The sequence below is a fragment of the Sinocyclocheilus grahami genome, unplaced genomic scaffold, assembly GCF_001515645.1.
Source record: "Sinocyclocheilus grahami isolate Dianchi unplaced genomic scaffold, SAMN03320097.WGS_v1.1 scaffold245.1, whole genome shotgun sequence".
In the NCBI taxonomy this organism is placed as follows: domain Eukaryota; kingdom Metazoa; phylum Chordata; class Actinopteri; order Cypriniformes; family Cyprinidae; genus Sinocyclocheilus; species Sinocyclocheilus grahami.
In genome coordinates, this window is record NW_015505424.1 from 503,573 (window position 1) to 520,794 (window position 17,222).

Here is a 17,222-nt window from a genome sequence, read left to right on the forward strand (position 1 = left end):
ACAGAAACCCGGTAAGTGCCGTGTTGCCATGCCCATCTCGGGACCCGGTCGTGAAGCCAACGCTGAAGCGGTCTCATATGAAGCAACCCGAGCGGCGTGACAGCGGCTGCGGATGCCATATGCCCCAGGAGCCTCTGAAATTGTTTCAGTGGAACCGCCGTCTTGCACTGGAAGGACCCCAGGCAGTTCAGCATCGACTGCGCACGCTCTACTGAGAGACGTGCCGAGAGGTTGACCGAGTCCAGCTCCATGCCGAGAAAAGAGATCCTCTGCACCGGAGAGAGTTTGCTCTTTTCCCAGTTGACCCGAAGCCCCAATCGGCTGAGGTGACTGGGCACCATATCCCTGTGTTCGCACAACTGTGCTCGGGACTGGGCCAGTATGAGCCAGTCGTCGAGGTAGTTGAGAACGTGAATGCCTGCTTCCCTCAATGGAACGAGGGCTACTTCCACAACCTTGGTGAAGACAAAAGGCGACAGGGATAGCCCAAAGGGGAGGACCTTGTATTGATATGCTCGCCCTTCGAACGCAAAGCGGATAAACGGTCTGTGTCGAGGGAGAATCGAGACATGAAAGTACGCGTCCTTGAGGTCGACCGCTGTGAACCAATCGAAAGGACGGACACATTGAAAGATGTGTTTCTGCATCAACATCCTGAATGGGAGCTTGTGAAGGGCCCGGTTCAGTACGCGCAGGTCCAGGATCGGTCGTAACCCACCGCCTTTCTTGGGTACGATGAAGTATGGGCTGTAGAAACCCGACCTCATCTCGGCTGGAGGGACCGGCTGTATCGCGTCCTTTGCTAGCAGGACCGCGATCTCTGCACGCAAGACAGGAGCATCCTTGTCCGGCACAGAGGGGAACCGAATGCCTCTGAACTTGGGAGGGCGCCGGGCAAATTGAATCGCGTAGCCGAGTCTGATGGTTCTCATGAGCCAGCGAGACGGCCTGGGGAACGCTAACCAGGCCCCCAACGACCGAACTAGTGGGACTAGGGAGACCACCGACGTACCCGCAATGGGGCAGCGAAGTGGAGCACAGGGACCCAACCCGGGATGCCGCTCGTCCCAGGGTGGGGTCTGAGTGTGCGGCGCGCCACTTACCTGGCTCCACTGCTGGGCAGGGGGCTCGTGAGGAGGCTTAGCATCCTTGAACTGAACCCTGCTGCTCATTAGCGAAGGGAGAGGGGGCCGGCCGTGTGGAGACTGGGTCTCGTGCACCGCCGTCCTTGCCCTCTTGGGACCCGGAGGCAAAGGAAACTGCTCTTTTATTGAAGTTTTGGGTACCACTGGCTGGGGAGCCAGTGGCGGAACAAAAACAAATGGGAACATAAGATTCTCCACCCGGCCCTCCTCCGGGGGAAGGAGTGGTGCGGTCACCATCTTCTGAAGAGCAAGATCCAAGAGCTCCGGGTCGCCCGTCTCAGGGACGCCGCCTGCTTTGGCGCTTCACGGGCTTGGCAGAGGCGGAGGCGGGCTGCGCCGGTTTCCTGCAAAAAACTGATGTGCGTTTGCACGCGCTCTCCTTTTATACCCGCTGCGGGGCATGGTGCGCGTGGCGAAACACGCACGCCAACTGTCATTGGCTTGTTTAGTTAACGCTCGAAGGTGATTGGGCTCTCGGGCGAGATTCCAATTCGTCAGTCATGACTGACGTAACGTAGAACGTGACTGACTGAAAGGGAACTTTATTGTTGCTGCTGCTGCCATGTCGTGACAGATGTGTGTTTATGGAGGACTGTTTCCTGATCCTGGGAGAGTAGACTACAATGCTGGCTGTTCTGACTCACAGCCTGTCAGCCTGTATTTTATATTTAAAGGATTTGCCACTGACGATTCAAACGCGAGTTTTGAGGAGGGGAGAGTAGCACTTGTTGTTTGTAATTTCTCCGATCACAAATGCAGACATGGCTTTATGTTTACGTGGCGCGATGCAGCACAACGCGTAAAAAGACAGTATAAGTCATTATAATCCATAATTATGTCCCCACTGGATGCAACAAATGCCTCGTTTATAATGGGTTTTTGTCTAGTCACTCCGGCCGGGAGTCGGGACACGGCATCAACAGTATGGTAAGGGGCGTAACATTTCCGTCACACATTCAACGCACTGGATATCTGGCCAATCAGAGCACACCTCGCTTTTCAGAGAGATGAGCTTTGTAAAAAACAGTCTATGGTAAAAAAATCGACGCGTTTCAGAAAGGCGGGGCATAGAGGAGAAACAATAATGTACAGTATGTGGAAAATAATGTGTTTTTAACCTTAAACTACATAAACACATTTCATTACACCAAATACACAAATTAACGTTCTTTTTAGCAACATCATATGACCCCTTTAAAATTTACTATAATGCAAAAAATATTATCAGTAAACACTAATGCAATATTTAGGGCTCTTTGGTTTTGTATTATATGACACCATATCATATGACTGCTGCTCAAAATTTAGTTTAGGCAAATTACTAGAACTTTCTGATGTACTGGAAATGGGTTTTGACCTTCAATAGTTTCGATGGTATTCACCTTTACTCTTTTATTGAAGTTTTGGGTACCACTGGCTGGGTAGCCAGTGGCGGAACAAAAACAAACGGGAACATAAGATTCTCCACCCGGCCCTCCTCCGGGGGAAGGAGTGGTGCGGTCACCATCTTCTGAAGAGCAAGATCCAAGAGCTCCGGGTCGCCCGTCTCAGGGACGCCGCCTGCTTTGGCGCTTCACGGGCTTGGCAGAGGCGGAGGCGGGCTGCGCCGGTTTCCTGCAAAAAACTGATGTGCGTTTGCACGCGCTCTCCTTTTATACCCGCTGCGGGGCATGGTGCGCGTGGCGAAACACGCACGCCAACTGTCATTGGCTTGTTTTGTTAACGCTCGAAGGTGATTGGGCTCTCGGGCGAGATTCCAATTCGTCAGTCATGACTGACGTAACGTAGAACGTGACTGACTGAAAGGGAACTTTATTGTTGCTGCTGCTGCCATGTCGTGAAGACGCGGTGTGTTTTGTTGTGAAAGCGAAACTACTTTGTTTGGTCTTCCAAAAGAGGACACGACTAGAAATCAGTGGTTAAGTTGTATTTACAACACTGTTCCAGAACAGTTCAACCCAAATATTCAGATGTGTGCAGCGCATTTTATGGAGGACTGTTTCCTGATCCTGGGAGAGTAGACTACAATGCTGGCTGTTCTGACTCACAGCCTGTAAGTACGTTTTTTATATGTAAATAATTTGCCACTGACGATTCAAACGTGAGTTTTGGGCAGTGTAGAGTAGCGCTTGTTGTTTGTCGTTTCTCCGATCACAAAGGCAGACATGGTTTAATGTTTACGAGGCACGATGCAACGCGTAAAAAGACAGTATATGGTTTTGTCCCGTCGCGCAGGGACAGGGGATCAACAGTATGGTAGGAGTGTAACATTTCCGTCACACGCTTGAGGTATTCGGCCAATCACAATGCACTAGATAGCTGGCCAATCACAGCACACCTCGCTTTTCAGACTGATGAGCTTTGTAAAAATCAACGTGTTTCAGAAAGGCGGGGCATAGAGGAGAAACAATAATGTACAGTATGTGGAAAATAGTGTTTTTTAACCTTAAACCGCATAAACACATTTCATTACACCAAATACACAACATGATGTTCTTTTTAGCAACGTCATATGACCCCTTTGATAGTAATAATAGTAATATTATTAATGACAAAATAGTATTAATGATAACATTTTTGTTAATTGTTATTATTTTGAAAAATATAATATATATTTCTTATTTTAATAAAGTCATATACCTTCAAGCCTCCATCATTTAAACATATTAAAAATATTTCTTCTAGCATTTCATTAAAACACGACACAACATAACAACAACAACAGTATTAGCAATACTTTTTTTTAAATAATTACAAAAATATTTAATTATAATGCCAATATAACTAAATTATTTTAGCATGTTGTTACTGAAAACATGAGACAACATAACCACTGATAATATTATTATAATACATTACCAATATTATAATTAGTATTGTTGGTAATATTAAATTACTGTTGTTGTTATTAATAAAAATAAATAAAATTGTATTAATAATACCATTATTATTATTATTATTATAAAATGTAATATTTCCTATTTTCACAAATTCACATCCTCATAAGCCTGCAATCATTTGAAAACATGAGACAACATAACCACTGGTATAAAAATTTTATTAATCTACAGCATAACCCTTCTGGGCAGAAAAGATTATTACATGACAGGTCGTTCAGCAAAAAAAAAAAAAAAAAAAAAAACGTAGGCTTTGATTGAGTTGGAATGGATTGAAGTCAGTTTTCAAAGGGCTTGATAGAACACATTTTGCCATTTAGATTACATCTAAATTACATTTCCTTATTATGACTTAAGTCTCCGGCAAGTTGAAACAACAGCATTGAGAGCATAGGTCAGCTTCAGCGCATGATTCCCGCTTCATTACAAATGAATCATCAAGTTTATTTAGAGTAGGTTCATTGAAACAGACATTCATGATATTACAGTTGTACCTTGGACTGTTATGAGTTATGGCTGAGGTGACAGATTATGCCTCTTTCTCCTAATAACTTACTTATCAACTGCACAAATATCAAGCTACAAGGCAGAGGAGTGTCTGGCACCAATACAAAGAAACTGTATGTTTGTATTCCTGCTGTCAGATAAACTCTGTGATGTTCAGTTTCTGTGTTAAGACCCTATAATACAGTCCTGTTGCATTCCACAATCCATTAGTACACACATGCACAACCAATAATGTAAGCCTTGAATATACCCAAATAATGTAGATCAGTACTATGCCTTAAAAGTGCTGAGGAATTAGCCAATGTAAAGTAGCAGACAGAAAGGGAGTTTAGAGACAATCCTTGGCACTGACTGTCTGAAAGTGTCGATCAAGCTTCCTTCAAAATCTTCAGACTCTGCAGAGATGCATTATGAATCTCATTAAAGCTGTAATGCAGAAAAAAAACCTGGATACAGTGATTTGTTAAAATTAAAATGCACAAATTATCTTAATTACAATTATTACTGTGATGAATAATAAAACTTTACTATTAAATAATACAATTTGTGTTATAATGAGAAACGTGTATGCTTAAATTTATATAAATTCTTGTATAATTTTGTATGTCTTCTGTACATTTTTTAATGATGAAATTTTGAGCCAGACATTTCTTCATCACAGTGGTCCTTCTCTATTTTTATTCAGACACAAACGATCACCTCACTTTGTCTTTATCCATGAGAGTGTCACTTGTGGTCCTGGTCTTGTCCTCTTTCAAACAAACTTTTCTTAATGGAGATGTTCACATGTCTCAGATCCTGAGCATAAACAAATGAGATCAGTATTATGTATTTTAAGCTTTTAACTCATTCAAGTCAAGTTTGGCAAGAGGCTTCCACATTATATGTGACACAACAAGCCATCAGCACCACAGACTTAGACTGCAATCTGAATGGGTGGACATCTCAAAATAAAAACAAAAGAAATATGGATTAATATACTGCATAAAGAAAGTGAAACCTGTTTTAGGGCTTTTCTTTTCTTTATTTCTTTATTTATTAATTTTTTGTATTGCAACAGTATTTTCATGACCGCTGATCACACTTTCACCACAAACAGAAATGTAAATTATATTGCAGCCATTTGCTAAAATCATTTAAGTTAATTTTTTTTAAACAAACAAGTTTAAGTTATTGATACTTACATTTAAAGTTTTTCAATACACTCTAAAAAATGCTGGGTTAAATATAACCCAGTGCTGGGTTAAAAAGGGACAAACCCAGCTATTGGGTTGTTTTGACCCTGCTGTTGGGTTGTTTTGACCCAGCGGTTGGGTTGTTTTGACCCTGCGGTTGGGTTGTTTTGACCCTGCGGTTGGGTTGTTTTGACCCTGCGGTTGGGTTGTTTTGACCCTGCGGTTGGGTTGTTTTGACCCTGCGGTTGGGTTGTTTTGACCCTGCGGTTGGGTTGTTTTGACCCTGCGGTTGGGTTGTTTTGACCCTGCGGTTGGGTTGTTTTGACCCTGCGGTTGGGTTGTTTTGACCCTGCGGTTGGGTTGTTTTGACCCTGCGGTTGGGTTGTTTTGACCCTGCGGTTGGGTTGTTTTGACCCTGCGGTTGGGTTGTTTTGACCCTGCGGTTGGGTTGTTTTGACCCTGCGGTTGGGTTGTTTTGACCCTGCGGTTGGGTTGTTTTGACCCTGCGGTTGGGTTGTTTTGACCCTGCGGTTGGGTTGTTTTGACCCTGCGGTTGGGTTGTTTTGACCCTGCGGTTGGGTTGTTTTGACCCTGCGGTTGGGTTGTTTTGACCCTGCGGTTGGGTTGTTTTGACCCTGCGGTTGGGTTGTTTTGACCCTGCGGTTGGGTTGTTTTGACCCTGCGGTTGGGTTGTTTTGACCCTGCGGTTGGGTTGTTTTGACCCAGCTATTGGGTTCAAAACAACCCAATAGCTGGGTCAAAACAACCCAACAGCAGGGTCAAAACAACCCAATAGCTGGGTTTGTCCAAAATATAAGTAGTTATTTTTATTTTAAACTGTGGATGCTTCTTGAGAAATGTAGTTGACTGCATCCACGACAGCAACAAAATACTACATGAAATGTAAAAGCAGCATGTTTACTGTGAAAAATACAAATGTGCTTTATAGTTCTGTAAATGATTGCTTGTTTAAAAAAGATCGGTTTGGGGGAATAAAAAAGGTTGTTTGAGGACATGTGGAGGCAACGTGTCATTACACAGACTACATGAATGATGATGGCTTAAACCTGTCATTTAATTGGTGTGAATAATTACTCCAAATTCACAACAAACACCACCCATATTTGTGTGATTACTAACAAGGTCAAATGAGGGAACGAAATAGGCTCCGTGCAAAGTGAAACACTGCCATCAAGCCGAAGCCTGGAGAAGAACAATGGAAATCATGAGAAGGTTTTTCATTGTGTACCTTCTCATATTTTCTTTGTGATAACATTTACAAAAAAAGAAAATGATAAGTGTAAGCTCATGCCTACATAATGCAGCCCTTACCAAAGGACTATGAGATGAGGATGATGATGGTGATGGTGATGATGGTGATGACACGGTAAATGTTTTCTTCTGAACCCAGCGATTAATTCGATCAGAGATTCCCGAAGAAAAGCTGCGAAATTCCTGAAACAAAGTAAACGATCTTAACAAATGATTGAATGGTCAGTTCAGATGAGCTCACACAAGTGAATAAATAACCCATTTTTCAGAGACCGACTGGTCCTCACCTGTTTGGAGAACACATGGCTCCTGTCGGATCCCTCCTGTTCTTTCTCAAACAGCTCCCTCTTCCTTGACACCTCGTCCGCTAAACACACAGTCTGGTGCACCACTGGGGATTTGGATATTTCCCATTTCTAAAAGTTGGATAGAGCAATACATTTCTCAAGCACGGTTTTGTTTTTCTTACATTCAGCAGTATCTGGTGCTGTTCACAAAATAGGCCTAAAACGCTTTCAACAAGGTACTTAGTCTGAAAAATATTTCAGAATTTTCTTCAAACTTAATATTATCTCTTTTATTTCTTATTGATTGCAACAATAGAATAGTTGGGACACATTTAAATGCAGTTTAAAAACTGTATTTATGTGATTTTCTAGAAATTAAAATTAAGATTAAATGGATAAAATCTACCAAAAAAACAAAAGAAAACTATTTTAAGTGGTAAACAGACATTTTATGTGTTTAAAAACTAGCAACCTTTTATGCTAGGTTAATTTTTTGTTAACAGTTTCAGGTTTTATGAAGGTAAATGTAAGACTTTAAAGACCTTTTTAAGAAAATGTAAGGAATAAACTGGACCGAATATGTCAGTATGGTCTATTATCTCTTTTATTTCTTATTGATTGCAACAATAGAATAGTTGGGACACATCTAAATGCAGTTTAAAAACTGTATTTATGTGATTTTCTAGAAATTAATATTAAGATTAAATGGATAAAATCTACCAAAAAAACAAAAGAAAACTATTTTAAGTGGTAAACAGACATTTTATGTGTTTAAAAACTAGCAACCTTTTATGCTAGGTAAATTTTTTGTTAACAGTTTCAGGTTTTATGAAGGTAAATGTAAGACTTTAAAGACCTTTTTAAGAAAATGTAAGGAATAAACTGGACCGAATATGTCAGTATGGTCTCTCTAAATTGAAAATACAATATCCAACAGATCTCGGAGAAAAAAAGAAAAGAAAAAAAGCTGTTTACTTTAATTGCTCTGCTCGCAAAATACCAAAAAATATGAAAATATATTCACCTGCACTTTCTGATCACACTGCAAAAAAAGTTATTTCTGTTCTCCTTCTTCCTCTGTATTTTTTGTCTTGTTTTTCAATGCAAATTTCCAAACAAGCTTAAATCAAGATACATGTACCGGAGATGCAAAATGACCAAATAAACTGAGGTTATGATTAAAACAAGAACAAATATTTCACAAAAAAAAAATGTTTTTATTGGTCTTCTGAAGTATTCTAATTTGTTGAGATAGTGAATCTTTCTGTTCTCCTTCTTCCTCTGTATTTTTTGTCTTGTTTTTCAATGCAAATTTCCAAACAAGCTTAAATCAAGATACATGTACCGGAGATGCAAAATGACCAAATAAACTGAGGTTATGATTAAAACAAGAACAAATATTTCACAAAAAAAAATGTTTTTATTGGTCTTCTGAAGTATTCTAATTTGTTGAGATACATTTATTAGAAAGCAAAACAAAAATACTGAGGAAGATATTCTGCTTTTCTTTTCTTTTTTTTACTGTGTATGCAACATTTTATACCATGTCTTTGTGAATTTTAGACTTTCTGCTGCAATTTAAGTTCTCACAAACACATAGTTCTCACAAAACAACAACAACAACAAATGCATTTTTAAAAATCATGGGACAAAGTGACAAGTGACAAGTTTTTGTCATTTCAGATGAACTTTGTGTAAATTCAGACCTGTGAGGCTTGAGCCAGTCGTTCCATTTTCTCCTGAATGGAGTGAGATGACAGCCTCTGCCGGGAGCTTGTGAAACAACACAGACAGCAGTTAATTCAACACACCCTCATTTTACTGCTGCTCAAACAGAAACCAAAAGCTCGCTCTAAATGTAGTAATACAAACACTCTCACTTTCTCTGAAATGGGCTCTGCTGCTCCTCCTCTTGGTTGGAGCTCTGTGGGCCAGAACATCCAGAGTAAGCTTGAGAGTTCATCAGTGTGAGATTGAGACCGCAGATTTATGACAGAGAGCAGATTTGTCTTTGATAGCTTTACCTTAGTAGATTTAAAGGTCTTCGCTGCAATCCGCACACTTGCACTGTGGATGAGATTGGATGTTAACAGAAGGGAAGTCAACACAGATTGTTGTAACTTATACAACATTGCTGTAAATTTTTATTGGTCTTCTGAAGTATTCTAATTTGTTGAGATAGTGAATTGGTGGGTTTTTGTTAAATGTGAGCCAAAATCATCACAATTAAAAGAACCAAAGACTTAAACTACTTCAGTCTGTGTGCATTGAATTTATTTAATAAAAACTTTTCCATGACATTCTAATTTATTGAGATGCACCTGTATCTTCAATAGCTTCAATTTGCATCTTGAGTAAATGTATCTTGATTTAAGAATGTTTAGATACATTTATTAGAAAGCAAAACAAAAATACTGAGGAAGATATTCTGCTTTTCTTTTCTTTTTTTTACTGTGTATGCAACATTTTATACCATGTCTTTGTGAATTTTAGACTTTCTGCTGCAATTTAAGTTCTCACAAACACATAGTTCTCACAAAACAACAACAACAACAAATGCATTTTTAAAAATCATGGGACAAAGTGACAAGTGACAAGTTTTTGTCATTTCAGATGAACTTTGTGTAAATTCAGACCTGTGAGGCTTGAGCCAGTCGTTCCATTTTCTCCTGAATGGAGTGAGATGACAGCCTCTGCCGGGAGCTTGTGAAACAACACAGACAGCAGTTAATTCAACACACCCTCATTTTACTGCTGCTCAAACAGAAACCAAAAGCTCGCTCTAAATGTAGTAATACAAACACTCTCACTTTCTCTGAAATGGGCTCTGCTGCTCCTCCTCTTGGTTGGAGCTCTGTGGGCCAGAACATCCAGAGTAAGCTTGAGAGTTCATCAGTGTGAGATTGAGACCGCAGATTTATGACAGAGAGCAGATTTGTCTTTGATAGCTTTACCTTAGTAGATTTAAAGGTCTTCGCTGCAATCCGCACACTTGCACTGTGGATGAGATTGGATGTTAACAGAAGGGAAGTCAACACAGATTGTTGTAACTTATACAACATTGCTGTAAATTACAAGCAAGATTATGCTATTTGGAAAACATAGAATAAACTCTACAGTAGAATTGAAAATTGACAACATAAGTATAGAAATATGTTTCTTGGTGTGATTTCTAGAGCACATAATCTGCTGGAAACCGCAAAACTGGCAAAGACCATAGCAATACTGAATAAATCAAGACATATTATGGACAATAATTCAATGCTTGTTTTGAATAATACACTTATATTACCGTATTTGAGTTACTGTGTGGAAATCTGGGGAAACTCTTACAAAACTAACTTACAGTCCATACGCATATTACAAAAGAGAGCAATTAGAATCTTCAATACCGTTGGGCATTTGGAACAGACAAATTCTTTATTTTTAAAGTCACATATATTGAAGTTCATTGATTTGGTTAAATTTAAGACGGCACAAGTCATGTTCAAAGCAAGAAATACTTTACTTCTGGGAAATGTACTAAAAATGTTTATGGAAAGCCAGGGTGGGTATAATTTGAGAGAGGAATTCAACTTTAAAAAGCTTAAAATAAGAACAACTCTAAAAAGTATGTGCATTTCTGTTTGTGGGGTGAGGTTGTGGAATGGTTTGGAGCAGGTGTTAAAACATTGTACAAATAATAAACAGTTTAAAAAGTTGTATAAAAATAGTATCTGCTAACAACGAACAATGATATATTTATCTAATGTTAATAAATTATGTATAATAAGTTTGATCACAACATATAATCAGTGCTGTTAACCGTTTGCTTGAATGCATGTCATTAACTAACTGTATGATTTTTACTGTACATTTCTGCCGTATTGATATCACCTTGACCGAGTCACCACTGATAAGCTACTCCTAAATGTAATATAGAAACTTTCATTTTCTGGGAAGCTGCTTTGCAACGATTTGTACTGTGAAAAGCGCCATACAAATAAACGTAAATTGAATTGAATTGAAAAATAGAGTTACCATATTCAGAAAATAATCATATTTTATTTAGGTAAAATGCATTGCATAAAATGCAACACTAAAAGAGAATATTTCTTGAAGATGTACTGTACATGTTTTAATCAGCAGAACATCTGTTAAAGGTGAATTGAGAACTGTGAACTGTTGAGTCAAATTAAATTGCATGTCATTTGCAATTAAATGAAAATGTATTACAGGTTAAATTTATAATAAATGCAGTTAACTGAACTTTAGAGTGCTTTTTTATAAACTCATTTAAGTAGGACTTAAGTACATTTGTATAAGTAATTTAAATTTTTGAAAAAGCTTAAAATGCAATGCCAAATATACTGGCAAGCGTTTATGGTAAACTAAAATATACTTTAATGTCATTTTCTATTAAAACTTGACTGTCATGTATTTACATATATTTTAAATTGCACATTTGTAATGATGAAGTTGCAATGTCCACGATTTAAAATATATTAACTTGGCTATTAACTAGATTTAAAATGTAATCTTGAATAACAAGCTACAGTTTCAATTATAAAAGTACTTTACATCTGCTTTAGTATGTTAGTCAACACATCAAAACATGTGCACTTAAAGCACAACAAAACATTATTAAAACAATTATGTATTTAATATAAATCTTTTAATTTGACATTGTTACAAATTGCACTTTTTAAAAGTGTACTTAAGTGTGTTAAGAATCAGTCATGAAAGTATACTTAAATACACTTAAGTGGCCTCATATTTCATTAATATTATATTATCTGCAAGTACAGTTAAAAAAAACGATATACTCTTAAGATTGAAATATATTCTAAGATTTACAAGTGTACAAGTGCACATTTAGTACAATTAAGCACACTTCTTTTTCCGAAAGGTAATACTTAAAAAAAAAAAAAAAACGGAGCAAAATTTCACATGCACATTTCTTTTTTTATCTGTGTGTTTGTTTATCAGTACCTTCTTTGTAACGGCATGTCTTCTTCCTGCTTCTTCTTCATCATCTGAAATGGATAATGACACTGAGGCACAAAGCAGTACAGTCTGTGTCTGTGTGTGTGTGTGTGTGTGTGTGTGTGTGTGTTAGTCAAATATTTAACAAATGAGTCCTGACAGCACATGGCATAAATAATGAAAGCTGTATAGGACGTATCACTTCAAGGTTATTGACACAAGCAAATTTGACAGTATAGTGGCCTGCTGCATACTCTCCACATGAAATGCAAATGTTGACACTGTACTATGTACCATCTTGACTCTCATACTTAATTAGCTGGTGTACCCATATATTCAAATGAGAGCTTTACCCTGAAGGACACCGTTCTGGAGCTCTGCCGTGTGAACGCAGGTTTCGCAGCTGGTTCGAAATTGCTCGGTGACCCATTTTCATGTGTCTGCACACATGCAAATAAAATAAGGCAGTAAGAGGAGAAACTGTGAGAGAATGCATAATGAATCACAAGTATAATCAGTGAATAAATGAAGTTTTTTAGAGTTCTAGAATTGACCCAAATTACAGTGGGGCAAAAAAGTATTTAGTCAGCCACCAATTGTGCAAGTTCTCCCTCTTAAAAAGATGAGAGAGGCCTGTAATTTTCATCATAGGTATACCTCAACTATGAGAGACAAAATGAGAAAAAAAAATCCAGAAAATCACATTGTAGGATTTTTAAAGAATTTATTTGCAAATTATGGTGGAAAATAAGTATTTGGTCAATAACAAAATTTCATCTCAATACTTTGTTATATACCCTTTGTTGGCAATGACAGAGGTCAAACATTTTCTGTAAGTCTTCACAAAGTTAATTCAGTTGCTGAATGGGGTTGTAACTCCCGTAAATAGCAGAATTAAAGAGCCATTTGAGGAATGACAACCATACTTTAACTGCAGTCAAGATTTCACGTTTAATTCAGTGTGTTGCTTACTGTTTCTTTTTAATTATTTGTGAGATTTACTAGTAATTTCTGGGTGCACATTGTTTCAAACACTCTAAAAAAAATTATTTGGAAGTTGTAAATAAAACAAAGGTTATTTGAGTATATTTCACAAGAAATTGCTATTTCAGTCTTTCTACTTCAAAATGTCATGTTTAATTCAATGTGTTATTTGTCATTTATTTGAAACGTTCACTCAGAAATTGCTGACAATTTCACAAATAATTACAAAGTCAATCCACCTACACCTATTTTTTTCAGTGTATATGGTCCCTTTTATTATATATCATATCTGTGAAAATCTCCTTTTTTTGGCGGCAAGTATAACAGTAAATGTCATAGTATAAATGTTCCCCTAGAGGGACCCCTAGCATCATTCTTCTTTAGTACATAGGCAATATTATACTATTCTTTAAAGTACTATATAAATGCCACTGGTACATATATATGTCAACGTACCATGGTATCACCATAGTAATGTTTGTAGGGAAACTATGGTCGCACTCTCCTGTTCCGCCTGTACATACTATGTACTTGTTTTAGTAATTACAAAATCTGGGCAATAGATAACCCTGAACCTACCCCTCATATAGTTAACCCACTTACCTACTTTCTTATGTAAGTTAACCGTAAGTACACATACTGTAAAATAAAGTGCAACTGAAACTGTACTAAACAAGACAGCAGTGCTGTTTGTGTGAATCTGTGGCTGTCTCACCGCTGTGTCTCCATTCGGTGTGGGGCTCATAGACCCGGAGTGGGCGGGGCTGTGTGGTGACTCCGCCCTCGGAGACTGAGGGGGTGGAGACTTGTGGCTCAGAGGAGAAACCAGTCTGCTGGTTGCTGAGGGTGATGTGGGACTCTTATCAAAGGAGACGGAGAGAGAGCTGATCAAAGAGAACAACAGTACGATATAATTTGAGCAGGGCAAAGATTGTGCTTTCATTATCATAGTGAGCAACTGCAAACAGATCTGATTGTCAAATCAGAATGCCTCTAGTGATGGAAATAATAAAAGAGCTGGGTTTACACTACTGTGAGCTCAACAGCTATATGTTAAATGTTTAGAATAGTTAGAAATGTAGTACCTCACAAACTTTCGGGATGCTTTCGGGGGAGTTTGGGAGTTTGTTGAATCTTGGTTCGGGCCTCCATTTTCGTTCTATAAAAAGACAAAAAAAATGCGACTGAGTCTGTAAATGAAAATGAGCTGGGCAGTGTTAACCTGGGAAATGTGTTAACCGGTTTGTAGGCAGGATTGCTTTGTGATGGAAATGTGTCAAGATGAACAAGAACTTATTATGTGGTCTTGTTCTTGGAAATGGAGTTGTTTGATATTGCCGTGCACAGCATTTTGCCTCACTGCTGGAGAATTCATCAGTTATGTGCGGCCTTATACTGTTGTCAGGTGCTTGTTTTTAATTAAGCTGTTACATAATAGGAAATCGTTTTTGCACTGTTGCCAGACTTATCATTCATTCAATATAATCTTATCTTTTGGTCTGCATCCATCAAGTTCCACATGAAAAGGCAAGGCAAGTTTATTTATATAGCACATTTCATACACAATGGTAATTCAAAGTGCTTTACATAAAAGAAATGAAAAAATTATAAAAAAAATAATCACAACAATAAAACAAGGAATTTAAAACTTGTTTTGTGTGAACCCTTGGTATTTCTAACTGACTCGATCCTAATGATCTGAGTGGTCTGTTAGGTTTATATTCAGTGAGCATATCTGCTATGTATTTAGGTCCTAGGCCATTGAGTGGTTTATAAACGAGTAAAAGTACTTTAAAATCAATCCTAAATGTAACTGGAAGCCAGTGTAAGGACCTGAGGACTGGTGTAATATGCTCAGATTTTCTGGTTCTAGTCAGAATTCTGGCAGCAGCGTTCTGGATGAGCTGCAGCTGTCTAATGGTCTTCTTGAGAAGGCCGGTGAGGAGACCATTACAATAGTCCACCCTGCTGGTGATAAAGGCATGAACAAGTTTCTACAAGTCTTGACTGGAAACAAAACCTCTAATTCTTGCAATGTTTTTGAGTTGATAGTATGCTGATTTAGTTACTGCTTTGACATGACTACTGAAACTAAGATCTGTCTCCAGAATCACACCAAGATTCCTGACTTGATTTTTAGTTGTTAGACCCCTAGAGTCAAGGTATGCATTCACCTTGAGAACTTCATCTTTGTTTCCAAATGCAATGATTTCAGTTTTTCCTTGTTTAACTGAAGAAAGTTCTCGCACATCCAACTGTTAATTTCATCAATGCATTGGCAGAGGGAGTCAATGGGGCTGTAGTCATTTGCAGGGCTCTACAGTGCGACCATTTCAGTCGCATGTATCACAGACATATCTCATTTAATCCTTTCATAAGCAAAGTGTAGACGGTGTAAATAAAAGATTAATTGTGCAGTGTAGCGAGCTTCGTTGATTATAAATGTGAGATCACGATGAGCTAAGATGAGTGACAGCTTTTAATGATTTTTAAGGGATTTTGTAAATGTGATACTGATTTAATACAACAGTTCAGTAGACAAGAAGTTAATATTAAGTGACTTACATTGTCTGACTATAACACTATTGTCTGATTTTGCTCTATTTCGTCGTCAAAAATAGTTTGAAACAAAGTCACAGCTCAGCCGCTGCGCATCTCCATTCAAACACAGCGGTGTCTCGTTTATGAATGAACTGCGTTTTTAAACAAATCTTGTGAGTCAGTGATTCATGATTACCCATTCATAAATACTGTCCATTGCTTCATTCCTGAATGAATCAGCTGTTCGAATGAATCAATTGAATGAATGATTCAGTGATAAAATCAGTGACTTGTCGCCACTTGCTGGCAGTTTTAGTATCTTTTCATTTCTTTAAATAATTTAATATTTCTATATTCAGAATTTAAAAAAAAAACATTAATCTTAACGTGAATTTATAGATTTAATTGCACTCATGCCACCTCTGATCCTCATTAAATGTCTGAAAATACACCTACAAGCCACTTTTGTGTTCTTCTGTGCCACCTCTGTACAAATTGATTTTAATACTGATTTCATTTGATTAGTAACTTATTCATCTTATTCTACTTGTTCTTATTATGTGGTTTTAATGAGAATTTTTAAAAGGCTTATAAAATATCATTTTCTAAAAAATTGACATAAAAGATGACATACTTTTAATAAAGTTCGAAAAATGCCATTACAAAGGTAAAAACAAAATTCCACTGTAAATCACTTTAAGGAGTCAAATATCACCTCGTAATGGGAAGGCACATTTTTGATCAAATTTTGGATTATTGATTAGAAGGTGCTCCTAAATTTTTGACTGTGCTCCTACATTTTTTAAGTTAGAAAAATAACCGTAGAGCCCTGATTTGGCGATAAGGCTAAGTAAATCTGGGTATCATCAGCATAGCTGTGATAGGCAATTTGGTTCTTTCTCATTATTTGACTTAGTGGGAGCATATACAGGCTAAACAAGAGCGGTGCAAGAATTGAGCCTTGTGGCACTTGTCATGGACAAAAATAATCGAGAAAATAAAAAGAGAAAATAATCAATGTAAGTAACTTTCAGCAAGAACAGTTTTTTTTATTAATTGGATTATGCAAAAATAGGCATTAACACAAACACAATATATTATCACAATATTGAATATTATCACAAAATAATATATTAAATATTAAACTTCTACAATGATTTTCCAACAAAAATAATAACTTTATTCTGATAAGTTTAGGGTCAGTGAGATTTTTTTTATGTTTTTGAAAAGTCTCTCATGCTCACCAAGGCTGCATTTATTTGATCAAAAATTCTACAAACAACCAGAGGCGGACAGTAACTAAGTAAATTTACTTGCGTATTGTACTTAAGTACACTTTTTGAGTATCTGTACTTTACTTGAGTATTATTTTTTCTGGAAACTTAGGACTTTATTAACTTAACTACATTTGAAAGACAAATATCTTTTCACTCACTCCACTACATTTCT

At 37.7% G+C, this 17,222-nt stretch overlaps 1 protein-coding gene across 1 annotated transcript in view; it reads right to left on the bottom strand.

Annotated features, from left to right (window-relative positions):
• Positions 1-4,192: 4,192 nt before the first annotated feature.
• Positions 4,193-17,222, bottom strand: part of lad1 (ladinin) — a 20,129-nt gene continuing 7,099 nt past the window's right edge. The window contains 12 exon segments of the mRNA XM_016289408.1: positions 4,193-4,975; positions 5,254-5,347; positions 7,057-7,179; positions 7,284-7,412; positions 8,990-9,056; positions 9,164-9,207; positions 10,023-10,034; positions 10,238-10,280; positions 12,255-12,298; positions 12,602-12,688; positions 13,948-14,116; positions 14,318-14,391. Of these exon segments, the coding sequence (XP_016144894.1) occupies positions 5,276-5,347; positions 7,057-7,179; positions 7,284-7,412; positions 8,990-9,056; positions 9,164-9,207; positions 10,023-10,034; positions 10,238-10,280; positions 12,255-12,298; positions 12,602-12,688; positions 13,948-14,116; positions 14,318-14,391 (864 nt within the window). The 3' untranslated portion in view covers positions 4,193-4,975; positions 5,254-5,275.